The sequence below is a fragment of the Schistocerca cancellata genome, chromosome 7, assembly GCF_023864275.1.
Source record: "Schistocerca cancellata isolate TAMUIC-IGC-003103 chromosome 7, iqSchCanc2.1, whole genome shotgun sequence".
Lineage (NCBI taxonomy): Eukaryota > Metazoa > Arthropoda > Insecta > Orthoptera > Acrididae > Schistocerca > Schistocerca cancellata.
The window spans coordinates 222,692,209-222,719,798 of NC_064632.1; the positions used below are offsets into that span (position 1 = coordinate 222,692,209).

At 44.9% G+C, this 27,590-nt stretch overlaps 1 protein-coding gene across 1 annotated transcript in view; it reads right to left on the reverse strand.

The window, feature by feature from the left end:
- LOC126091977 (autophagy-related protein 16-1-like) overlaps window positions 1–19,076 on the reverse strand; it is a 140,111-nt gene extending 121,035 nt beyond the window's left edge. Inside the window, exon 1 of the mRNA XM_049907342.1 lies at window positions 18,961–19,076. Within this exon, the coding sequence (XP_049763299.1) occupies window positions 18,961–19,051 (91 nt within the window). The 5' untranslated portion in view covers window positions 19,052–19,076. The remainder of the gene's footprint in view (window positions 1–18,960) is intronic.
- Between the last annotated feature and the right edge of the window lie 8,514 nt (window positions 19,077–27,590).

A 27,590-nucleotide genomic window follows, 5' to 3' on the forward strand; every position in this document is an offset into this window, starting at 1 on the left:
TTAAAGAAAGTAACTAGTCTAAGCCCACAAATTGTCGTCTAAAGTACGGGAGAAGGAAAATCTTTCCGATATAAAAAGTGTATAAAAATACTGAAGGCAGCGTGAAAATCTGTACATGATTTGGCACTGCAATAGGCTGCAGCGATGGTAGGAATTAAAAGCATCGTGGACAAGAGGTGCAGGGAGACCTGCCTTGCAGTTGAAGATCGGTACAAAATTATCGAAAATCTGTACATGATCTGCGTTGTCGTTCCACTCATACTATGTAGAGTGTTCCTAGGATTTTGAGCAGCAGAAGCGTAGATATAGCAACCACTAAGAAAAAAATTGAATGAGCAGCTATAGAAGCCACTACGAATATATACCCCCCCCCCCCTCGAACTGATAAAGTCACGGGATAGCGGTATGCATCTATATAGATAGCAGTGGTATCTCTTGCACAAGGTATAAAGGAGCAATGCACATTGGCGGAGCTGTCATTTGTACTCCTCACGTGGAAAGGTCTTCAATGTGTTTCTGGTCGCACGACGAGAATTTGCAGACTTTTAACGCGGAAAGGTAGTTGGAGCTACAAGCACGGGACATTCGATTTCAGAAATCGTTAGGTAATTCAATATTCCGAGATCCATAACGTCAATACCATGACGAGAATACCAAATTTAAAGGCAATACCTCTCACAATACTGCGTGAAGAGTTTGACAGAGCACTGAAAACCTAAGTCGAAACAAGGTCCCGGGAGTAAGCTTAATTCCATTAGAACTACTGGCAGCCTTAGGAGAGCCAGGCCTAACAAAACTCTATCATCTAGTGAGCAAGAAGTATCAGACAGGCAAAATACACTCGGACTTCAAAAAAATATAATAATTCCAATCCCAAAGAAAGCAGGTGTTGACAGATGTGAAAATTACCGAACTATCAGTTTAATAAGCCACGGCTGTAAAATACTAACATGAATTCTTTACAGACGAATGGAAAAACCGGTAGAAGCCGATCTCGGGGAAGATCAGTTTGGATTTCGTAGAAATGTTGGAACACGTGAGGCAATGCTGACCCTACGACTTATCTTACAAAACAGATTAAGGAAAGGCAAACCTACGTATCTAGCAGAAACCAGATGGCACTTATAAGACTCGACGGACATGAAAGGGAAGCAGTGGTTGGGAAGGGAGGGAGACAGGGTTGTAGCCTATCTCCAATGTTATTCAGTTTGTATATTGAGCAAGCAGTAAAGGAAACAAAAGAAAAATTCGGAGTAGGAATTAAAATCCATGGAGAAGAAATAAATTCTTTGAGGTTCGCCGATGACATTGTCATTCTGTCAGAGACGCAAAGGACATGGAAGTGCAGATGAACGGAATGGACAGTGTCTTGAAAGGAGGATATAAGATGAACATCAACAAAAGCAAAACGAGGATAATGGAATGTAGTCGAATTAAGTCGGGCGATGCTGAGGGAATTAGATTAGGAAATGGGACACTTAAAGTAGTAAAGGAGTTTTGCTATTTGGGGAGCAAAGTAACTGATGATGGTCGCAGTAGAGAGGACATAAAATGTAGACTGGCAACGGCAAGGAAAGCGTTTCTGAAGAAGAGAAATTTGTTAACATCGAGTAGAGATTTAAGTGTCAGGAAGCCCTTTCTGAAAGTATTTGTATGGAGTGTAGCCATGTATGGAAGTGAAACGTGGACGATAAATAGTTTACACAAGAAGAGAATAGAAGCTTTCGAAATGTGGTGCTATAGAAGAATGCTGAAGATAAGATGGGTAGATCACATAACTAATGAGGAGGTTGTTGTTGTTGTGGTCTTCAGTCCTGAGACTGGTTTGATGCAGCTCTCCATGCTACTCTATCCTGTGGAAGCTTCTTCATCTCCCAGTATCTACTGCAACCTACATCCTTCTGAATCTGCTTAGTGTATTCATCTCTTGGTCTCCCTCTACGATTTTTACCCTCCACACTGCCCTCCAATGCTAAATTTGTGATCCCTTGATGCCTCAAAACATGTCCTACCAACCGATCCCTTCTTCTAGTCAAGTTGTGCCACAAACTTCTCTTCTCCGCAATCCTATTCAATACCTCCTCATTAGTTACGTGATTTACCCACCTTATCTTCAGCATTCTTCTGTAGCACCACATTTCGAAAGCTTCTATTCTCTTCTTGTCCAAACTAGTTATCGTCCATGTTTCACTTCCATACATGGCTACACTCCATACAAATACTTTCAGAAACGACTTCCTGACACTTAAATCTATACTCGATGTTAACAAATTCCTCTTCTTGACAAACGCTTTCCTTGCCATTGCCAGTCTACATTTTATATCCTCTCTACTTCGACCATCATCGGTTATTTTACTCCCTAAATAGCAAAACTCCTTTACTACTTTAAGTGTCTCATTTCCTAATCTAATTCCCTCAGCATCACCCGACTTAATTTGACTACATTCCATTATCCTCGTTTTGCTTTTGTTGATGTTCATCTTATATCCTCCTTTCAAGACACTGTCCATTCCGTTCAACTGCTCTTCGAAGTCCTTTGCTGTCTCTGACAGAATTACAATGTCATCGGCGAACCTCAATGAGGAGGTATTGAATAGAATTGGAGAGAAGAGAAATTTGTGGCACAACTTGACAAGAAGAAGGGATCGGTTTGTAGGACATGTTCTGAGGCATCAAGGGATCACCAATTTGGTACTGGGGGGGCAGCATGGAGGGTAAAAATCGTAGAGGGAGACCAAGAGATGAATACATTAAGCAGATTCAGAAGGATGTAGGTTGCAGTAGGTACTGGGAGATGATCATGCTTGCACAGGATAGAGCAGCATGGATAGCTGCATCAAACCAGTCTCACAACAACCTCTCACAACACAGTGGTCGGCGGCCTCCACCTAACGACCGAGAGCAGCGCTGTTTGCGTAGACTTCAGTGCTATTAGATAAGCAACACTCCGTGAAATAGCCGCAGCATTCAATGTGGGACTACGACGAACGTATCTATCAGGACACTGCAGCGAAATTTGGTGTTAATGGGCTACAGTAGCTGACGACCGACGCGATTGCCTTTGCTAAGAGCACGGCATCGCCTGCAGCACCTCTCCTGGGCTAGTAAGTGTATTGAATGGACGACTAGAAAACAGTGGCCTCGTCAGATGAGTCTGGAGCTCAGTTGGTAAGAGCTGATGGTAGGGCTCGAGTACGGCGTAGATATCACGAAGCCATGGACCCAAGTTGTCACAAAGACGCTGTGCAAGCTGGTGGTGGCTCCATAATGGTGTGGGCTCTGTCTGAAGGGAATGGACTGGATCCTCTGATCCAATTGAATCATTCACTAGTAATGGTTATGTTAGGCTACTTGGTGACCATCTGCAGCCATTCTACATCTACATCTACATCTACATCTACATCCATACTCCGCAAGCCACCTGATGGTGTTTGGCGGAGGGTACCTTGAGTACCTCTATCGGTTCTCCCTTCTATTCCAGTCTCGTATTGTTCGTGGAAAGAAGGATTGTCGGTATGCCTCTGTGTGGGCTCTAATCTCTCTGACTTTATCCTCATGGTCTCTTCGCGAGATATACGTAGGAGGGAGCAATATACTGCTTGACTCTTCGGTGAAGGTATGTTCTCGAAACTTTGACAAAAGCCCGTACCGAGCTACTACGCGTCTCTCCTGCAGAGTCTTCCACTGGAGTTTATCTGTCATCTCCGCAACGCTTCCGCGATTACTAAATGATCCTGTAACGAAGCGCGCTGCTCTCCGTTGGATCTTCTCTATATCTTCTATCAACCCTATCTGGTACGGATCCCACACTGCTGAGCAGTATTCAAGCAGTGGGCGAACAAGCGTACTGTAACCTACTTCCTTTGTTTTCGGATTGCATTTCCTTAGGATTCTTCCAATGAATCTCAGTCTGGCATCTGCTTTACCGACGATCAACATTATATGATCATTCCATTTTAAATCACTCCTAATGCGTACTCCCAGATAATTTATGGTATTAACTGCTTCCAGTTGCTGACCTGCTATTTTGTAGCTAAATGATAAAGGATCTATCTTTCTGTGTATTCGCAGCACATTACACTTGTCTACATTGAGATTCAATTGCCATTCCCTGCACCATGCGTCAATTCGCTGCAGATCCTCCTGCATTTCAGTACAATTTTCCATTGTTACAACCTCTCGATACACCACAGCATCATCTGCAAAAAGCCTCAGTGAACTTCCGATGTCATCCACCAGGTCATTTATGTATATTGTGAATAGCAACGGTCCTATGACACTCCCCTGCGGCACACCCGAAATCACTCTCACTTCGGAAGACTTCTCTCCATTGAGAACGACATGCTGCGTCCTGTTATCTAGGAACTCCTCAATCCAATCACACAATTGGTCTGATAGTCCATATGCTCTTACTTTGTTCATTAAACGACTGTGGGGAACTGTATCGAACGCCTTGCGGAAGTCAAGAAACACGGCATCTACCTGGGAACCCGTGTCTATGGCCCTCTGAGTCTCATGGACGAATAGCGCGAGCTGGGTTTCACATGACCGTCTTTTTCGAAACCCATGCTGATTCCTACAGAGTAGATTTCTAGTCTCCAGAAAAGTCATTATACTCGAACACAATACGTGTTCCAAAATTCTACAACTGATCGACGTTAGAGATATAGGTCTATAGTTCTGCACATCTGTTCGACGTCCCTTCTTGAAAACGGGGATGACCTGTGCCTTTTTCCAATCCTTTGGAACGCTACGCTCTTCTAGAGACCTACGGTACACCGCTGCAAGAAGGGGGGCAAGTTCATTCGCGTACTCTGTGTAAAATTGAACTGGTATCCCATCAGCTCCAGAGGCCTTTCCTCTTTTGAGGGATTTTAATTGTTTCTCTATGCCTCTGTCGTCTATTTCGATATCTACCATTTTGTCATCTGTGCGACAATTCGTGGACTTCCTGTTCCCAAACAACGACGTCATGTCACCAGGCCAAAACTGTCCGCAAATGGTTCGAAGAACATTCTAACCAGTTCGAGCGAGAGATCTGGCCACCCAAATCACCCGACTAATCCCTTCGAACATCTGTGGCACATAATCGAGACGTCAGTTCGTGCACAACATCCTGAACCAGCAACACTTTCGCAATTATGGACGGTTATTGAGGCAGGGTGACTCAATTTTTCTGCAGGGAACTTCCAACGACTAGTTGAGTCCATGGCATGTCGGTTTGCTGCACTACGCCGGGCAAAGGGAGGTCCGACACGATATTAAGATATCTCCCACGAGTTTTGTCACCTCAGTGTAGGTACGGTTATGTTGCGATATGTTACACACACTGTTCGTACCACAGACCCAAAATGAGAAGACCAAAGAGGGTATGGAACGCGTCAAAAAACAAAAATGCTTAACAAATGCCTCTGAGCACTAAGGGGCTTAACATCTGAGATCATTAGTCCCTAGAACTTGGAACTGCTTAAACCTAACTAACCTAAGAACATGGATGCATGCCCGAGGCAGGATTCGAACCTGCGAGAGTAGCGGTCGCGCGGTTCCAGACTGAAGCGCCACACCGGCCGGCTATAAAACTTAGAATAAACATATAAATCTATACATACTAAACTGCAGAATACAATTCATGCGCCATTACAGCGAAGTAGCGCATTAAAAGTGGAAAGCCATGTACGAGAAGTTTGGCTCGATGATTTACGTTGCTGGCAAACTGATGAATAAGCAGGCGCATCCCCACACACTATCTAGTCACATCGTAAGGAGCCCCTACAGGTTGTTCCACAAAGTTATGTCGACCCTTCTGAATCGCGTCTTTTTAATCATAGGCGGCACAAAGCGCAGAGACGTGCAGGGAGTGAAATGCGTCAACATTATACGGAACACAAAAATCAGTAACCAAGATAACACTGCATAACACTGCTAGCCCCTTTTGCAGGACAGACTTCCTGGTCTTAGTTGTGTACTCGTGACAGCTGTGTATACCGTATCGCCCTTGTCGTTTTGTTCCGGTACTGAAAGTCGCTTGTCAGGAGGGGTGGCTTCCATTTACACGCGAAGCTAAAATTGTGTTCTGCCAGTAATGGACGGTGAGACTGAAATTATCACCAACAGTCAGTATTACATAAAATCTGGATATACGCTGTCTTATCAGATGTACCCTATCAGTGGATACTAACATGGGGCGTCGCCCTTCGCCTTTATGACTGCCTGAGCTCGGCCGGAGACATTTCTAATGAAGTGTCAATATCTGAGGGGGAATGACAGCCCACTCTTCTCCAAGAGCCGAAAGCAGAGAAGGTACTGATGTTGGACTCTGGGCCCAGAGGCGAAGTCGGCGTCCCACACGCCTTCCACTGGGTTCCTGTCGGGACTCTTGACGGCCCAGTCCACTTCAGGAATGTTCCATAAAATTTCGGGAGTGTAGGCACATGAATTCGACTTAATCTTCTGCTAATATTTTGGCTGAATACCGTCCATCCATCTTCAGGCGCCTCGGCTGAGCATGAATATGGCTGGACGGTATTCAGCCGCATACGCACATTATAAAAAGTTTTGCATCATCCTTGTTTCCAGAACTCCTGAAAGTAGATGTTGACTGTGGATATTATGTAACAGACAAAGTTCCTTTGACTGTTCTCAGATGTCACTAAATCCGCCCCAAGAAGTAAACAACCATGTATGAGCAGCGCCTATTAGACGGAGGGGGTAGGCCAGCCGATCAGTTCCAGTCATTCGACCAGGAAGGAGGTAAACGGCTCCTGTTGTCTGTAGTTCAACCATGCCTAGATGGTCAGTTCCGCGGTTCGATCAAGTCCGTGTCGTCACTTTCTGCCACGAAGGGCTCTCAACAAGTGAAGTGACCAGGCGTCTCGGAGTGAACCAAAGCGATGTTGTTCAGACACGGAGGAGATACACAGAGACAGGAACTGTCGATGATATGCCTCGCTCAGGTAGCCCAAGAGCTACTATTGCAGTGGATGACCGCTACCTACGGATTATGGCTCGGAGGAACACTGGCAGCAACGCTACCAATTTGAATAATGCTTTCCGTGCAGCCACAGGACGTCGTGTTACGACTCAAATTGTGCGCAATACGCTGCATGCTGCGCAACTTCACTCCCAACGTCCATAGCGAGGTCCATCTTTGCAACCACGACACCATGCAGCGCGGTACAGACGGGCCCATCAACATGCCATATGGACCGATCAGGATTGGCATAACGTTCTCTTTACCGATGAGTGTCGTATATGCCTTCAACCAGACATCGTCGTCGGAAACGTGTTGGAGGCAACGCGGTTAGGCTGATCGCCTTAGACACAGTGTCCAGTGGGTACAGCAAGCTGGAGGTTCCCTACTGTTTGGGGGTGACATTACGTGAAGCCGACGTACGCCGCTGGTGATCATGGATGGCGCCGAAATGGCTTAACGATACGTGACTGCCATCCTCCGACCGATAGTGTAACCATATCGGCAGCATATTGGCGAGGCATTCGTCTTCATGGACGACAATTCGCGCCCCCATCGTGCGCATCTTGTGAATGACTTCCTTCAGGATAACGACATCGCTCGACTAGAGTGGCCAGCATGTTCTCCAGACATGAACCGTATCAAAGATGACTGGGATGGATTGAAAAGGGCTGTTTATGGATGACATGACCCAGCAACGACACTGTGGGATCTACGCCGAATCGCCGTTGAGGAGTGGGACAATCTGGACCTACAGTGCCTTGATGAACTCGTGGATAGTAAGCTACGACGAATACAGGCATGCATCAATGCAGAGGACGTATTAGAGGTACCGTTGTGTACAGCTATCTGGACCACCACCTCTGAAGATCTCGCTGTAAGGTGGTACAGCATGCAATGTGTGGTTTTCATCAGAAATAAAAGGGGCGGAAATGATGTTTATGTTGATCTCTATTCCAATTTTCTGTACAGGTTCCGGAACCGAGGTGATGCAAAACTTTTTTTGATTTATGTATTAGAAGAACTCGAATGCATGCGGCAGCACGCTCGAAATTTTATGGAACAGTCTTTGCGCAGTGAAAATATGAAGAATGTTACTCCCGATAAACCAGTGTCTCACAAATGCTGCATTACGACAGGATGCATTATAGACCACTTTTCCCGAACTATTCCTCAATGCAATCAGTACATCATGCTACGAAATGTGTTCATATCCTTCTGAATTTAGCGTTTGCTTAAGCTCAATAAGGATATCACACTCTAATCACATAAAAATCCGCGCCCTTAACACCACGTCCTCCTGTTTGCACTACACGTCATGGCAGGTAACGTTCTCCAGGTATTCACTAAACCCAAACCGCTCCACCGGATTGCCACGGAGTATAGAGCGATCCATTACTCGAAATTATTCGTTCGCAGTTATCTACTGTCCAGTAGCGTCGCGGTTCACAGCACCTCAAGTGTCGCTCACCACGGACTATAGAAATGTGTGGCTGCTCAGTCTCTGCAACCCGTTGTTTTTAACTCACTGCGCACAGTCATTGTGCTAACTGGGCTGTTGGTAGTACTTTCGGACTCGCGATTTATTCCTTCCGCTGGTTTCACGCGATTTTGTACAACCATCCTCGGCAATGATCGACGTTCCCTGTCCGGCAGTACATGAGTTCTGCCTGGTCTTTGTTCAGCTGCGGTGGTTGCTTCCCTTTTCCAGTTCACAATCACATTTACAGAGGTCGACTTGGGCCGCTTTAGAAGGACTGAAATGTTCCTCATAGATTTATTACTCAGGCGAGAAACAATGACCAGTCACTGACCTCTCCCCACCGAGCAAATCAGCTGTTACCGCTTCTCCACTGACAAGACAATATTCCCCGTCGCTTCTCACGACATCTAGCGCTCAATTTCGCATGTCGTAGACGGATTCGGATACTATTGATCAGTTAGTGTAGTAACAGTATTAAACAACAATAAATGATAATGAAGTTGTTTAGTGAATAAAGCAAAATGCATAGCAGATATTCTCTAAATAAGCATGAAAATAGTAAGAAAGCGTACTGAACTGTGTAAAAAGCAAAACAGAAACAGCGAACGGTCCAAGAACAAGAAGTTCAGTATACCTCCTTCGTGCCATATTTTTTTCCCTCGCTGTTTACTGTATGCAAAGTTCTGCCTGTGTCGTGGTGTAACGTCCGTTTGGTAAGGAAGGAGCCTATAATCTCAGATCATTCTCCACAACTCCTCTATTAGCAGCCGAAAGGAAATGGGTCTCGAATGGGAACCACAAACGACACAAGGCGACAAGTCAACCGAATCCTTTTCCGGAAGACATGTCTGGTGTGTCATACACGGCATTAGTTACAGTAAGTATGTCACCTCATAGGAATCTCTTACCGAAGCACCTACTTTGCACACCTGTTAAGTGAGTGCGATATGCCTCCTTTCCCGATTTAGGTGTTCGTATGAATGTGAATGTGATCACTCTCAAGATAATGATGACAACATAACAGTTTGTCACATAAGCTGCAACAAATGAACGCAATAGTTTCACAGTCACACAGTTTCTCTGTGCTGTGTCAAAACATACGAGGGTGAGTCAAATGAAAACCTTAAATATTTTTTTAAATATTATTTATTGTGCAGAAGTGGTACAAAGCTGTATCACTTTTCAACATAATCTCCCCCACGCTCAATGCAAGTCCTCCAGCGCTTACAAAGTGCATAAATTCCTTTAGAAAAAAATTCTTTTGGTAGTCCGCGCAACCACTCGTGCACTGCGTGGCGTACCTCTTCATCAGAACGGAACTTCTTTCCTCCCATTGCGTCTTTGAGTGTTCCAAACATAAGGAAATCACTTGGGGCAAGGTCTAATGAGTATGGTGGATGAGGAAGACACTCGAAATGCAGGTCTGTGATTCTTGCAATTGTTGTACGGGCAGTGTGGGGCCTTGCATTGTCATGTTGCAAAAGGACACCTGCTGACAGCAATCCACGTCGCTTTGATTTGATTCCAGGCCGCAGATGATTTTTTTAGGAGATCTGTGTATGATGCACTGGTGACAGTGGTCCGTCTAGAAATGTAATGCTCCAAAATGACGCCTCTTTCGTCCCAGAAGAGAGTCAGCGTAACCTTCCCTGCTGATGGCTCTGTTCGACACTTCTTTGGTTTTGGTGATGAGGAATGGCGCCATTCCTTGCTCGCTCTCTTCGTTTCCGGTTGGTGGAAGTTAACCAAGGTTTCGTCCCCAGTAACGATTCTTGCAAGGAAGCCATCACCTTCTCGTTCAAAGCGCTGAAGAAGTTCTTCACAAGCATCAGCACGTCGTTCTCCCATTTCAGGAGTCAGCTGCCGTGGCACCCATCTTGCAGACACTTTGTGAGACTGGAGCACATCATGCACATTGGCGTGTGCTGACCCATGAGTAATCTGTAAAATGCTGCAATGTCATTCAGTGTCATTCGTCCGTTTTCCTTCGCTATGGCTTCAACTGCTGCAATGTTCTGTGGAGTCACAACTCGTTGTGCCTGACCTGGACGAGGAGCATCTTACACTGAAGTCACATCATTTGCGACCTTCCTGCTCCATTCGTAGACTTGCTGCTGCGACAAACATGCATCACCGTACTGAACCTTCATTCGTCGATGAATTTCAATAGGTTTCACACCTTCACTACGCAAAAACCGAATAACAGAACGCTGTTCTTTCCTGGTGCAAGCCGCAAGAGGGACGGCCATCGCTATACTGATACTGCGACGGTATGTGTGCATCTGCACTATGCTGCCACCTACAGGCCATTCTGCACGCTGTTTGTAGCACGCCCACCAACTTACAGGACAACGGCGCTAAATTTTGATTTGTTTTTACAAATTTATGATTTTCATTTGACTCACCCTCGTACGTTTTTAATGTTTTTGGAGTTGCGTTCATTTTAGGAATTTTTGACTGTGTTGTAACATTGTTCACACCCGTTTATTTGTTTTTTTTCCATTTCTGTGGGAAGTATGTGTGGTATCTCGCCTGCCCTCACTGTTCATCACGTTTACTTGCGAAAGTAACCTTTTCTTACCATATGACTCATATTCTATAACCTATGTAAGGTATGACAACTGCCAAGACTACAGAAAGAGAACAAACAAATCAATGAGTGGACGGACAGTACATACACTCCTGGAAATGGAAAAAAGAACACATTGACACCGGTGTGTCAGACCCACCATACTTGCTCCGGACACTGCGAGAGGGCTGTACAAGCAATGATCACACGCACGGCACAGCGGACACACCAGGAACCGCGGTGTTGGCCGTCGAATGGCGCTAGCTGCGCAGCATTTGTGCACCGCCGCCGTCAGTGTCAGCCAGTTTGCCGTGGCATACGGAGCTCCATCGCAGTCTTTAACACTGGTAGCATGCCGCGACAGCGTGGACGTGAACCGTATGTGCAGTTGACGGACTTTGAGCGAGGGCGTATAGTGGGCATGCGGGAGGCCAGGTGACGTACCGCCGAATTGCTCAACACGTGGGGCGTGAGGTCTCCACAGTACATCGATGTTGTCGCCAGTGGTCGGCGGAAGGTGCACGTGCCCGTCGACCTGGGACCGGACCGCAACGACGCACGGATGCACGCCAAGACCGTAGGATCCTACGCAGTGCCGTAGGGGACCGCACCGCCACTTCCCAGCAAATTAGGGACGCTGTTGCTCCTGGGGTATCGGCGAGGACCATTCGCAACCGTCTCCATGAAGCTGGGCTACGGTCCCGCACACCGTTAGGCCGTCTTCCGCTCACGCTCCAACATCGTGTAGCCCGCCTCCAGTGGTGTCGCGACAGGCGTGAATGGAGGGACGAATGGAGACGTGTCGTCTTCAGCGATGAGAGTCGCTTCTGCCTTGGTGCCAATGATGGTCGTATGCGTGTTTGGCGCCGTGCAGGTGAGCGCCACAACCAGGACTGCATACGACCGAGGCACACAGGGCCAACACCCGGCATCATGGTGTGGGGAGCGATCTCCTACACTGGCCGTACACCACTGGTGATCGTCGAGGGGACACTGAATAGTGCACGGTACATCCAAACCGTCATCGAACCCATCGTTCTACCATTCCTAGACCGGCAAGGGAACTTGCTGTTCCAACAGGACAATGCACGTCCGCATGTATCCCATGCCACCCAACGTGCTCTAGAAGGTGTAAGTCAACTACCCTGGCCAGCAAGATCTCTGGATCTGTCCCCCATTGAGCATGTTTGGGACTGGATGAAGCGTCGTCTCACGCGGTCTGCACGTCCAGCACGAACGCTGGTCCAACTGAGGCGCCAGGTGGAAATGGCATGGCAAGCCGTTCCACAGGACTACATCCAGCATCTCTACGATCGTCTCCATGGGAGAATAGCAGCCTGCATTGCTGCGAAAGGTGGATATACACTGTACTAGTGCCGACATTGTGCATGCTCTGTTGCCTGTGTCTATGTGCCTGTGGTTCTGTCAGTGTGATCATGTGATGTATCTGACCCCAGGAATGTGTCAATAAAGTTTCCCCTTCCTGGGACAATGAATTCACGGTGTTCTTATTTCAATTTCCAGGAGTGTAATACTGTGAAAAAAGAAATAAAAAATAAAAATACATGACAGGAGTCACTTTTGAACAAGGGTCGTCCACTTCTCAGTCCAACACCGTGACCACTGAACCACAACGGCGCAGTTATTAATTAATGCTCAATATCGCACTTGTTTAGCTTGGAACATTCACTGTTTCCATTTTTTCCCACAGTTCAATACACATTCTTCCTGTTTTCATGCTTGACGGGCTATCGACTGGCCCATCCCACCACTAAATCTGAGGAGCTGCGATGGGGAGTTTCCCTTGTGAGAACTGGAAGAATAGAGAGAGTGTTATCGAAACATTTCACACATTAACATTCATTTGCTCGAGAGATACCCATTCCAGCTCTCATCCGTCGTTGGTTTGGATTGGAAACAGACTGGTGACACGTGGCGCCCGCCACCGGGTGCTAGACGCGCTGGTATTACATATTCCTCATTCAGTTACACTTGCAACGTACGTCATGTTCGTGGCAGCAGCGCACCATTGCTATCTGGCATGACTACCTGGCAGAATTACCGTACATCGCGTGCGCGGAGCCACAGAGAAGTACGCGGAAGGCCGGTGGACTGCTGAAGACGTTGATCGCTCGACGCAACGGTAATAAAACTCGACAATTTGCGAGACCCATTAGCACGCAGTCGGCAGTCCCAGCGAGTGTGGTGCTTGCGCAGCACTAACACCGTTGTGATGATCTAATAAAGTACCGTAGTTAGCGTCCGTCATTATCAAGATGTCATTACTACATGCTATATTGTTCTGTAATTATTGCATATTACAACTGGAGTGTGGTTGGGCTGTAATCAAGCCGAGTCACTTAACTGTCTGATGTAGTTTGCACCAGTTAAAAAATTAACCTTCTTGTCCATTAACTCAACGCTTCAAGTACATACTTACGACCTTAAGTACTAAAATAAAAGGTATTCTAAATTTATTTGTTTGTCAGTAACTGTTCTGGGAGTTTCTTTCTATTTGTTTTCCGATTTTGTACGAAGCATACTCGAAAAATAAAAAAAAAAAACATAATCGTTAGAAGAAGCCTTTATTGGCAATTTTAGTTTGCTTCGAACCTACTTGTCTTTTACGAGGAATTTCCATTTACTTCCAACCACTTTTCGTTAAGTATTACTAGTTTCTTCAAACAATCCGCAGAGGTCTTGGGCAGCGAATTGAACCAGATGACAAGAAAGACCTTGACTTCGAACCTACTTGACTTTTACGAGGAATCTCCATTTATTTCCAACCACTTTTCGTTAAGTATTACTAGTTTCTTCAAACAATCCGCAGAGGTCTTCGGCAGCGAATTGAACCAGATGACAAGAATGACTTTGACTTTGTTGTCAATTTCAAATTGTTGTCCACAAAGTCACTGTTCCAAGGGCTAGAAGTAACAGTCGGTGGGTGAAAGGCCGCAACCATAGTGTAGCTGGTTGAGAAGTACCCAACGGAAATGCTGCGTCTTATCCCTGGTACGGGCAGCGGTGTGTGGATCACTGTTGTCGTGGAGGAGGACTACTCTGGACGACAGTTCCCCGCGTCGTCGATTTTGGATGCTACGCCTCGGTTCGGTGAGCATTTCGCAGTACAAATCATCTGCAACCACGTATCGCGAGATCAATCAAAAGAACGCCAGCTTTGTCCCAAAAAACTGGGCCCATCGTTTCTCGACACCAATGAATGCTTACATATTTTTGGTTTTGGTGAAGTTGAACGGTTCCACTGCATTGAATGTTTTTATGTGTTCATCCTTTGATTGATGGTTTATGGGACTTAGGCCGTTCACTTACGTGATGATGTTAGTTACAGAACAACATCGCTATTACACTATTATACAGCTAGTTCACAGATGTTGGCCACTGATAGGATCATGTATACGATTGCAGTACATCCCTTCAGCGTCACTAAAGGCCTGAACATGGTGTTTTGATTCAACGAAACTGTTGCAACATAATAAATAATATCAAAATGACGGCTGCAAGTGTTTCATTTTATTACTTATTAATTGCTGCTTTGACTCTGTGTTGGAATAAGCTATCAAAGTATCGCCAACCGTTACAACACGGGAAAACATATCATGGCCATCTCATCGAGGGCGACCCCAAAAGGCTGGTCCGAATGACATTCTTTGCTTTCCGCGTTGGGCGGAAAGCGTTGTCGGTACGCTCCTTCGATCTCCAATCTTTCCCATGCTGTTCATATAAATAGTGAAGCGTCCAGCATGAGTAACTCCATTAGCTAAAGCACCTACTGTTGATCAAGTAACAGTTTTCAGTCCACAAGTTAGAGGATTTCATCAATCTGCGTACTGAGCCTATCATTCCGCTGTTCATTTAGACAATAATGTTCAACCACTTTTGTCACATTTGCCTAATCTTTCTTTCACTTACTACAGTAGGCTCATATACCAGGATTAACTCATTATACATTTAATTTGCGGTACCGACCGTGTCTTCGCCGACCGAAGATGACGCGTCGCGCTCCCTTTTTATTCCTCAGAAGAAACATTTAAACCAGCCGGTACGAACCGCAGATAAAGAGGATTCGCAACATGCCGCCCACGTGCGCCTACAGAGGTCAACAGAGGACGCCCAATTGGCATCACTTCACTGCCTGCAGCTCAGGCTTACTCATACCTTGCAAAACGAGGATTTGAGGATGATCGTAAGAGTCTCCAGATGGGTAGAGACTTACATCATGAACTCTCCATCGAGACTCTCCGAGAACCCATCGAAGTATCCACACGGGAACACATAAACAAAATTGACACTCCTCGACCTGCATCTCGCCATTTGGACTACATGCGCTCACTCGTCCCAGAAAGATGGCATCGCATTCGGGTACCTCAGGCCATTATCGAGGTACCCCACTGAAAACGATCTAAGAAAGTCAGCACCAACCCCAAGAGGGTTTAAAGTCTCTATGAAGCCCGCAGCCCTTCTTAAGGGTCAATAAAGAGCAAACTGCCCTATCACATAAAAACCAGGAAGTCCAGCCACTCATTGGCAACACTTCTGCAAGAACCACACAGACAAACACATCCACATACCCACCCACCCGCCCACACTCACACACACACACACACACACACACACACACACACAAACGAAGTTCCACCTCAGATTATCTTCACATTATCCTCAGACTACCCTCAGATCACGCCGAGCGTACGGACGGACGGCAGCGCAGTGAGATCTTACGACTCCAGCACGACTCCAGGGAGAGTCTTAGAACTTAGCACGACGTTATTGCTACTCCAGCTGCTAGTGAACATTGCAAACTAGTACTAGGGGAACAGAGAGAGAGAGATTATGTTTTTATTTCTGAACTGATTTCGTTGTGGTTTAGCATGCAACATTCTGACGTTGAATTATCATTTCATGAGCAATACTATTTCAGTTGTGCTTCGGAAAGAGGATATTTTAATAGTTTTGCGAAGGTAAGCTTTATTGTGCCGCGATGCGTTTGAATCCTCGTGGTCGTACATTTGGAGTCTCAGTTATTATAGCAAAATTATGGTATCACCGTCAACATTTAAGAGGAATTTTGATTTTTTAGATCGTGGTGATTGATTTTTTTGAGCCCAGCAGGGAAATTTTCCGCTAGTGTTTATGTAGTCGTAAGCGCACGTATTTTCCGCAGCAGAAGTACATTTCCCCATCCGGTATCTACTGTAATTCGAAACCAATTGTCCTTTGTTCGGATAAAGCGATTTAACCCATCGGGATATACGGATGTTGCAAGGTAATCTAAAGTTCTCCATTTTATGAATTCTAGTATTACAACTAAAAATTAGTATGAGAGTGGAATTTAGATTAATATCTCTTGGAGATAGTAAGATTAAACATCTGTGGAACGAATACTGAATGGCAAGATCGCACCATAAATCTACATTTCACATACAACATGGCGGTCAAGGGAATCTCTGTCCTTGTCAAATGCAAACATAACAGCCACAGGTGAGATGCAGAGAAAAATGAAAGTGATTATACGAATGGTGATGAAAGGAATTTAATTGGCAAAATATGAAGGATCTCGGCAAAAAGAAAAATACCACGTCGAAACTAGTTTAAAATTTACCGAACTACTGATTACGACCCACTTAATACAAGCAAGAGAGAAGTGCCGATATATTCTCAAGACTACTTAATTTGCAGAAAATTTTCTATTACATCTGCAATGTCAATTTGTCTTTAAAGTTATTGCGGCAGCAGAGCGCTCTGCCTTAGTAATATCAATCACAACATACTGACGAGCAACTATCATTTATGATATCTGTTCCGCATCAAAACTTAAAATATTCAGTAACACCGAATCGCTGTTGATGTGCACGAGGTCGAGTACTTCGTTGATTCACACGTGCCCAAACACGCGAACTGTGGACATATGAATGTCACTATGCATTTCCAATCAGTGACGCATGCACAAGAACTTAAAGTCAGCACCACAAAGAATATGTGCCCTAACACTACAAGTTGACCTCAGAGGCTATATGTTCCTCATCGAAACACATTTATTTTGTTGTTCTCTACCTCCTGTATTAATGTGACCGAATAACTTCGGAAGACACTGTATTTTGCTACCATAAACTGAGGATCGATAGTGACTTAAATCACGAGCAGCGTAATACGTCTCACTGGCAACCGATCCATTTGGCTAACGTCAAAATTGTATCACATATGACGAAACGAATAAATTGGATAACATCCGCATGTAATTAAATGAATATTTGGGAGCTAACATTTATTCGCCATATACTGCAGGACAAAATACCATGATTTACACATATACAATTGCAATCCTAACGTATCATCTGAATTACCATACCTAAAACATAAATCAGAATATTAAATCCTCCATAGCTTTGGAAATGGTAATAAACCCGCAAAATCAATTAGCACAAATTCCTTGAAGATTAGTTCTCAGTGCCCTAATTTCATAAAATCTTCATTTACTGTATTTTGCTAAGTAGGCAGACAGGTTTGAGGGTATATACGTTCACATAAATTAAATGTATCACTGAAAAACTCTTTTGAGCTAACTTTAATGTAAATGAAAAAAAGACCATCCTTTAGTAAACTTGTCTTCTTCATTCTTTGTAACAACACATACTTTAAACTGCTGGGTAGAGGGGTGCCTTTAAATACTTTTGTATAGACGTCTGGTGTCACTTGACAGTGAGCTGGTGGTGTGCTGGAGCACGCAGACCTACGAGACTTTTAATTTTTGTGAATGCGAACGAATTGTAGATTGGCAACGGTGACTAGGGAGATCTATCAACTGTTTACAAAATAATGTTGTATTTGATTTGTTAGTATTCGGGTTGCAAACAGTGACCCGGAATCAACTACGGCCATCCAATTCATCCGATTATTTTCATTAAATCCTGAACTTTGATTTGCGAGGTGCATGTGCTGTATTGAAGGGGAACTCAGACTTAATTTTTTATTGACGCCAAGCACAGATACACCAGGGGGGTAAGGCAGGGAGGGCTGCTTTGAAAAGACAAGGGCAATTTTTTGCTTCATCCTTGTCGAATCCGAGATTGTGCTTCGTTTCTAACGATCTACCGTCTTTCGCAAATACCGTTCCTAACTGGCACAGTGATGTAATTAAAGACTGACGATGCCTCCCCCGTCCATGTAGCTAAAGATTCTGGTTTTCAACGGAATACGAAGCATTGTGTGTGGCTGTGCATTTACATGTAAAAAAGGGTTCTTAAAAATAACTTTACCGACTCCTACAACGAGCCGACTGTTGATTTTATTTTTATCCAACAGCAGCAAACGACATAGCTCACGAACTATCTGAAGTAAGAAATATTTTACGACGGCGGCATCCTGGATGGATATTTTGAAACGAGCGCTGAATCTCCTCGCTGCCAAGGCTTTTTCTCGCCTTTTCCTGTACGGTCTTCTGTACTGACATCTCATAAACAATCAGGCAGTTGTTGTTTCCACTTATCAGAACGCAATCATCTGAAAATCCCTTTTATCACCAACTTAATAATGGGAGGAAGGATTTGTTGCTCACAAATATTCGAAACAAAAATAAAAAAGACTGGTTACTAAACCTGCTAACGAAGTTTTCATCATCTCACGCAGAATTTACGACCCGAATGTCGTCCAGGTCTAATGGGAGGAAGATTCCTAGGCCCTGGAACTTTACGAGCTGCTTAACGAACAGAACTCCGCCAAACAGGTGCTGGTAAATATCTGCAGGAAAAAGCCATTCCCAGGAATTTTCACGTTCTTCCGGTGCCGGGGAAACATTTCACAGGCGGCGCGTACACGACAACTAATCACCTGGCGGCCAGCTTTCGCCGGCCAGTGGGAAGAGAAAAGTTTTGCGCCCGTCGCGATAAGACGCGCAGCAGTAGTAATAACAGTGGTACTCACAGGCCTTGCTGCGCAGGTCCCAGATCTTGAGCGTGCGGTCGTGGCTGCCCGTGACCACCTTGGTGGGCTCGCCCAGGAACTTCGCAGCCATCACCTTGCCCGAGTGCCCGGTGAGGGTGTGCTGAAATATAGAAACGTAATCCATATTCACCACCTCGTTTTACAAAATCACATATATAAGACTCATTCTAAAGGCAAAGAACGTACTGTTTTTAAAAACATTGTTATTCAAGATAATGAAAGAACACTAATTTTTCAACGTACGCTGACGGAAAGAAATCGCAAAACCAAGAAGGAATTGTCCTACATAAACGAAAGTTGGTAAGCGTGTTTCTACATCTACACTACTGGCCATTAAAATTGCTACACCAAGAAGAAATGCAGATCATAAACGGGTATTCATTGGACAAATATATTATACTAGAACTGACATGTGATTACATTTTCACGCAATTTCGGTGCATAGATCCTGAGAAACCAGTACGCAGAACAACCACCTCTGGCCGTTATAACGACCTTGATACGCCCGGGCATTGAGTCAAACAGAGCATGGATGGCGTGTACAGGTACAGCTGCCCATGCAGCTTCAACACTATACCACAGTTCATCAAGAGTAGTGACTGGCGTATTGTGACGAGCCAGTTCCTCCGCCACCACTGACCAGACGTTCTCAGTTGGTGAGAGATCTGGAGAATGTGCTGGCCAGAGCAGCAGTCGAACATTTCCTGTATCCAGAAAGGCCCCGAATGCGCTCGTGCATTATCCTGTTGAAATGTAGGGTTTCGCAGGGATCGAATGAAGGGTAGAGCCACGGATCGTAACATATCTGAAATGTAACGTCCACTGTTAGAAGTGCCGTCAATGCGAACAAGAGGTGATCGAGACGTGTAACCAATGGCACCCCATACCATCACGCCGGGTGATAGGCCAGTATGGCGATGACGACTACACGCTTCCAATGCGCGTTCATCACGATGTCGCCAAACAAGGATGCGACCATCATGATGCTGTAAACAGAATCTGGATTCATCATAAAAAATGACGTTTTGCCATTCGTGCTCCCAGGTTCGTCGTTGAGTACAACATCGCAGGCGCTCCTGTCTGTGATGCAGCGTCAAGGATAAACCGCAGCCATGGTCTCCGTGCTGATCCATGCCGCTGCAAACGTTGTCGAACTGTTCGTACAGATGGCTGTTGTCTTCCAAACGTCCCCATCTGTTGACTCAGGGATCGATACGTGGCTGCACGATCCGTTACAGCTATACGGATAAGATGCCTGTCATCTCGACTCCTGTTGAAATGTAGAGTTTCGCAGGGATCGAATGAAGGGTAGAGCCACGGCTCGTAACACATCTGAAATGCCGTTGGGATCCAGCACGGCGTTCCGTATTACCCTCCTGAACCCTCCGATTCCATATTCTGCTAACTGTCATTGGATCTCGACCAACGCGAGCAGCAATGTCGCGATACAATAAACCGCAAACGCGATAGGCTACAATCCGACCTTTACCAAGTCGGAAACGTGATGGTACGCATTTCTCCTCCTTACACGAGGCATCACAACAACGTTTCACCAGGCAACGCCGGTCAACTGCTGTTTGTGTATGAGAAATCGGTCGGAAACTTTCCTCATGTCAGCAAGTTGTAGGTGTCGCCACCGGCACCAACCTTGTGTGAATGCTCTGAAAAGCTAATCATTTGCATATCACAGCATCTTCTTCCTGTCTGTTAAATTTCGCATCTGTAGCACGTCATCTTCGTGGTGTAGCAATTTTAATGGCCAGTAGTGTATTTTACCATCTCTTATTTTAAATTGTTCGATTGTCCTTCACAGTATGTACAAGTTTTTAGCTGTGGTTGCCCCATCTATAAGGTTATTTACTGTAGAAGGAATCATCACAGTCACTTGCGCGACACACACACACACACTCCAGTAGGATGTTGCCATGTTCCCCGAGTATTGGATTATTTTATTATTGTATGTTTAGCCGGCAGGATCTGGGCAAGTGCACGTGTACTCTTTCTAGTCACATCAATGTGCGTTACATTGCACGGCTAATCATTAAGGGCAGCGTTATCGATAACCTTACAAGCGATCGATACTGCAGCTCATTTCCGGGGATTAGAATCTCGCTACTTTTCGAGAGAATTCTGCATGGTTGCTCTTGGCGCCAAGTGCAGCTATTTCCGGGTACCGTCGACAGTATGTTCGAAGTTTAGTGACGGTTTCAGCCAACTCGGAGAGAGAATCAGTGAACGTTCCTTGCCGAGTAAAGACTGAGCGCCGATAATGACTGGCGGGCAGAAATGATTTTACTGCATTACTTCAAATGCCGAGGACTGTGAAGTGATCAGTAGTAATCTGAGGAAATATTAGTTACTTCATGAAAGTACATTTATTAGTGGCAAAACTTGCGAACGTTAGCATCGCCAACATCTGTTTTACTAGACCGCTAAACCAGAATCTGTTCCAGTAGTAGTCATTATCTACTCATTACGAGGAGTAGTCGTAAGTTAAATTTTTTTAACAAAACAACAGAGGCATTACAATTAGAGACTGTGCGTTTGGCTTGAGGCAATATAAGTGAGGGCGCGCTAAGGTCACAGCCACACCGGATGCGCCTCGCGAATCCCCGGGCGACTCACCTTGCTAAGCAGACAGATGTGAACTTTGGACGCCAGCCGCACTCAGCGCTAGGTGATTCAGCTGGTCACTTGGCATGTCGTTAGACGAACTGTCATGTTGGTTCTTCCTGGCGTGTCTCCTAGTGCCTTCGAAGACTATACTACTTGATAAACGCTCTGATCACGTAATTTCCTTTGATTTCTCTGCCATGGACGACGAAGCATTAATATCGGCAGTTTTCAAAGAGAAATGTTTCTGGATGATCTTTACAGAAACGTAATGGTTCTAAATGATGAGGTAAGATGATGAAATGGAATCTGTCAGCTCAACTACACTTAACTTTTATTTTTATTCTTGAAAGCTACTACAGAGTAATTAAAACTTGTAATTACAGGGTAACGTTTACTGAATTATTCGAAAAAAAGTAAATTAGTTACAAACTACGCCGTGTGATCACTTTATTCAACATGTAAACGTCACTACAGATATTTGAGTTTAGGTTACGACATGTTCGATATGCCTCACAACATTGGTGATGATGCGGCACAGACCCGCTGAAGTCCTGTCGATGACATCCTGAATGGCTGTTTTCAGCTCAGCAACAGTTTTGGGGTTATTGCTGTACACCTTGTCTTTAATACAGAACCACAAAAAGGAGTCGCTTGTGGCCAGTGGCCTTTTGGTAGCCCTGGGCCAGAACGCGGTCCGCGAAATGCTCTTCCAGGACATCAAACACTCTCCTGCTTCGATGCGGCCGAGCTCCATCTTGCATGAACCACATCTGGTCGAAATCAGGGTCACTTTCGACAATGGGGATGAAATAATCTTACAAAACCTTCACGTGTCGTTCGTTACCCACCGTGCCATCAAGGAATATCGCAACGATTATTCCGTGACTGGACGTGGCACACCACACATTCACCTACTGAGGGTGCAGAGACTTCTCGATTGCGAAATGTGGATTCTCAGTCCCCCATATGAGCCAACGTTGCTTACTGACGAACCGAACCAAATGAAAGTGGGTTCGTCGCTAAACCAAACCATATTCACATCATAATAATTCCCATTCATACCCCGCGACCAACAGTGCAATTTGAACGTTCAGAAGTTACGATGATTTTATTTCATATAGTTCAATAATGGTCACCTTGTAAACAGTAATAATCCTAGTGGTTTATGGTATTTTTAATTTTGCAGTAAATTCAGTGGGACTAAATTCCATATAATGACCATCTCGTTCAGTTGATTTGCCAGAGTATCGAAGCAATTGTACAGTAAGTTTCTAATCCTTATACAATAAATTGATACTATGTTGCTTTTTTCTTTTTTGAAGAAAAACATGTAACAGAAGGAGGTGGGAAGAACTGTGGTCTTACGTTTTTTGAAAAGAAAAACAGCTAGAAGCCGGCAAAGTACGAAGTGGAGATGGAGATGTTGGCAAAAGCCCTTCGCGCTTTTTTGAACAGTTGTACTAAATAATATTAAAATGGAAGAAAAAATATGCTGGGGCAAGATATCTACAAAAGCAAAAAATGACTTTCTTCCATTCTTTCAGAGTTTGTCACCATATTACCAAATACGGCTGAAATTTCATCTTTTCCAAAACTTATACCGCAAAGCAAAATACAAAATTTAACTGTTCCAGAACTTCAACCGGTTCAGAATGGCATTTACCAGCCGTATTCGGACACTCAAGTAGCAAGCAATAGCACACAATTTCAACCAAAACACAAGAACAATCACTTAATTTAAGGACTTCTGACAACGATAATTCAAATAACATTGTGTTGCGGCAGGCTCTTATACCATTCCCGAAGTAATTGCACACTTCTTGTCAGTTTTCGTTATGACGTCTTCGATTTATTAGGAATGTAAATTAATTTTTGGAAAGTTTCTTCTTAAATTTTGTAAAATGCATTCATCATGTACAGCTTCTTTAAAAACGTAATGCAATGAATTACTATTTACTCACCGTGTCGTTAGCAATACACGCTCCTCAGGAGATGCTATACTAATTCGGACATTAGTATTTTGTTTTTGTAGTTTTTCTGCAATAACTGTGATAATGACGTCGAACGATCAATCAAAACTTTGTCTCGAAACTTCTTAAGTGGTTCGTGCAAGACGTTGAATTCACAGCGTTCACGCCTATCACAATTAATCCTGAACATCCAGACTGATGGTAGTTTACGCAACACTTCATATTTCAAAGAAATATTTTCTGTCGGAAGTATTTTCTGTTTCAGCATTGGAAGAGACCTTCCGACAGTGCGAGTGAGCAACACGCCTATGGTCGATGTGCGGCCACCAAGCACTGAAGCGCTTAAAACCAGGGCACTAGCCGAGCCGCGATGGACCAAGGCGCCTGAAGAGGCGCGTCCGGGTTGGCCGCAACCGAACACGCGCGTTGTATTCATCCATTACTTGCGAGTGAGAGCAGTGAGCGACTTCCAACAAAATCTACACATAGTTCAAACCTTTACGAAAATGGTGGAAGGAAAACGTTTAGCGCTCACTACAGTTCATGCAATACAACTTCATCATCAGACATTACGTTTTTGTGGTGTCACCACACTTGCTAAGTGGTAGCATTTAAATCGGCCGCGGTCCGTTAGTATACATACACTGTCAGTGGTTGCAGACCGAGCGCCACCACACGGCAGGTCTACAGAGACGTCCTAGCACTCGCCCCAGTTGTACAGCCGACTTTGCTAGCGAAGCTACACTGACAAATACGCTCTCATTTGCCGAGACGATAGTTAGCATAGCCTTCAGCTACGTCATTTGCTACGACCTAGCAAGGCGCCATTACCAGTTTATATTGAGATTGTAATTATGTATCATCAAGAGCGATGTTCTCCAATTATGGATTAAAGTTAAGTATTACATCAACTACGTACTTTATTTGCTACTATAAACTCCTTTAATTGTTCCAGACCTCACGCCAGTCTGCGTGAGCTTAAACGCGTGCATTTCGGCATCCTCGCATAGTGACTTGGCTGTCTTGCCAAGTCACAACAGTTTTAATCTATTACTTCCTTACTACCGACTCTATTCGCTACACAGTTGGCAAACAGTATCCACATCTTCCACTAAATTTACGTCCACAATTACACCACTGGCCATTAAAATTGCTACACGAAGAAGAAATGCAGATATTAAACGGGTATTCACTCGTAGAACTGACATGTGATTACATTTACACGCAGTTTGGGTGCATAGATCCTGAGAAATCAGTAGCCAGAACAACCACCTCTGGCCGTAATAACGGCCTTGATACGTCTGGGCATTGAGTCAAACAGAGCTGGGATGGCGTGTACAGGTACAGCTGCCCATGCAGCTTCAACACGATACCACAGTTCATCAAGAGTAGTGACTGGCGTATTGTGACGAGCCAGTTGCTCGGCCACCATTGACCAGACGTTTTCAATTGGTGAGATGTCTGGAGAATGTGCTGGCCAGGGCAGCAGTCGAACATTTTCTGTATTCAGAAATGCCCGTACAGGACCTACAACATGCGGTCGTGCATTATCCTGCTGAAATGTAGGGTTTCGCAGGGATCGAATGAAGGGTAGAGCCACGGGTTGTAACACATCTGAAATGTAACGTCCACTGTTCAAATTGCCGTCAGTGCGTACAAGAGGTGACCGAGACGTGTAACCAATGGCACCCCATACCATCACGCCGGGTGATACGCCAGTATGGCGATTACGAATACACGCTTCCAATGTGCGTTCACCGCGATGTCGCCAAACACGGATGCGACCATCGTGATGCTGAAAACAGAACCTGCATTCATCCGAAAGAATGACGTTTTGCGCTCCTGTCTGTGATGCAGCGTTAAGGGTAACCGCAGCGATGGTCTCCGAGCTGATAGTCCATGCTGCTGCAAACGTCGTCGAACTGTTCGTGCAGATGGTTGTTGTCCTGCAAACGTCCGCATCTATTGACTTAGGGATCGAGACGTGGCTGCACGATCCGTTACAGCCATGCGGATAAGATGCCTCTCATCTCGACTGCTAGTGATACGAGGCCGTTGGGATCCAGCACGGCGTTCCGTATTACCCTCTTGAACCCACCGATTCCATATTCTGCTAACAGTCATTGGATCTCGACCAACGCGAGCAGCAATGTCGCGATACGATAAACCGCAAACGCGATAGGCTACAATCCGACCTCTATCAAAGTCGGAAACGTGATGGTACGCATTTCTCTTCCTTACATGAGGCATCACAACAACGTTTTTCCAGGCAACGCCGGTCACCTGCTGTTTGTGTATGAGAAATCGGTTGGAAACTTTCCTCATGTCAGCACGTTGTAGGTGTCGCCACCGGCGCTCACCTTGTGTGAATGCTCTGAAAAGCTAATCATTTGCATATCACACGATCTTCTTCCTGTCGGTTAAATTTCGCGTCTGTAGCACGTCAACTTCGTGGTGTAGCAAATGGCTCTGAGCACTATGGGACTCAACATCTTAGGCCATAAGTCCCCTAGAACTTAGAACTACTTAAACCTAACTAACCTAAGGACATCACACACACCCATGCCCAAGGCAGGATTCGAACCTGCGACCGTAGCAGTCCCGCGGTTCCGGATTGCAGCGCCAGAACCGCTAGACCACCGCGGCCGCCCGTGGTGTAGCAATTTTAATGGCCAGTAGTGTATGTCACTGTACGACTCATAGTTTACGACATATGAGGCTAAAGTCAAATATTTAACACTTTAACTCATTTGTAATCAGACGTTTGAAGCTGTTTTATATGCAGAAATTCTATCTTTTAAAGAATCTGTGGTTTAATGGACGTTAAGAACTGATCTAACTGCCCAATGCAAGCGAAAAACATTGTTTGAATTGTGTGACATAGGGCTATTTACTTACTTCATTTCGGGAATCACAGTGAACAGAGTAAACCTATGCTATTATTTGTGTCTCGCCATTTTATAAACAAGATTAGTTGCACCGTGGTTCGGGAGTCCGCGTTAAACTGTATGCCCCGCTATAATTGGCTGGGGAAGTCAGTTCAAAAGTCAGACGAAGGCAACGGCATACCGCCTCCAACACAACCATGTTTAGTAAAGCAATGTGGCTTTGAAACACAACCTTCGGCTTGACGACAGCTTTACTGGCTTTTTAGATAGCTCCAGTTCATTAGTGCAGCAAGAAGAGCACAGGCTGGACGATATGAACACGATAAGAACAATTTCCTACTAGTGATACTGGTGCAACATCTGTTTTATATGGCCTATTGCCGCATTTTATACGTAAAATAAGGTAGGGCGCTGTTACAAAGTCCATAATCCCATCATAGTGACTCGTGTAGTGATGGAATAAAGCCACTGTCGACACCGATCATCCGTCGGACGCGTTTACTGTACTGCCTCTAATCGAAAACGGACACTACTGCAAGCGCTACGTTTCTCCCACCTTAATTATTTCAACATATCCCATAATGCACGTGAAAATGATTTCCATGGCTTGTGTCCGGGATGACGACTAGCGACGTGACTGATGAAATGTGACACGATTACAAAGAACAGCACAGTGCTTCTGTGTTTGAAATTGTGTAATTTATATCAATATTTCATCTCAAGAATTATTTATAACTTATTTCATAACTAGTTTTTAATACCAGTGCTGAAAGAGATTTTTACAGCCAGTATTTGGACGATAAAAGGGGCAGAGATGGTGGCATAATGCTCCTAATGGCCGCACTTTCCGTCAATGACCCGTATTAAATTCCAAACCTCTACGTGTTCCCTGCGTCTGCATGATTATCCTGCAGTTCAAAATTAAGAGCCTGGCAGAATGTTCATCGAACCACCTTCGAGCTATTTCTCTACCGTTCCACTCTCGAACGGCGCGCACGGAAAACAAACACTTCAACATTTTACTGCGACCTCTGATTTCTTTTATTTTATTACGATGATCATTTCTCCCTATATAGATGGGCGCCAGAAAAATATTTTCGCATTCGGAGAAGATAGTTAGTGATCGATTTTTCAC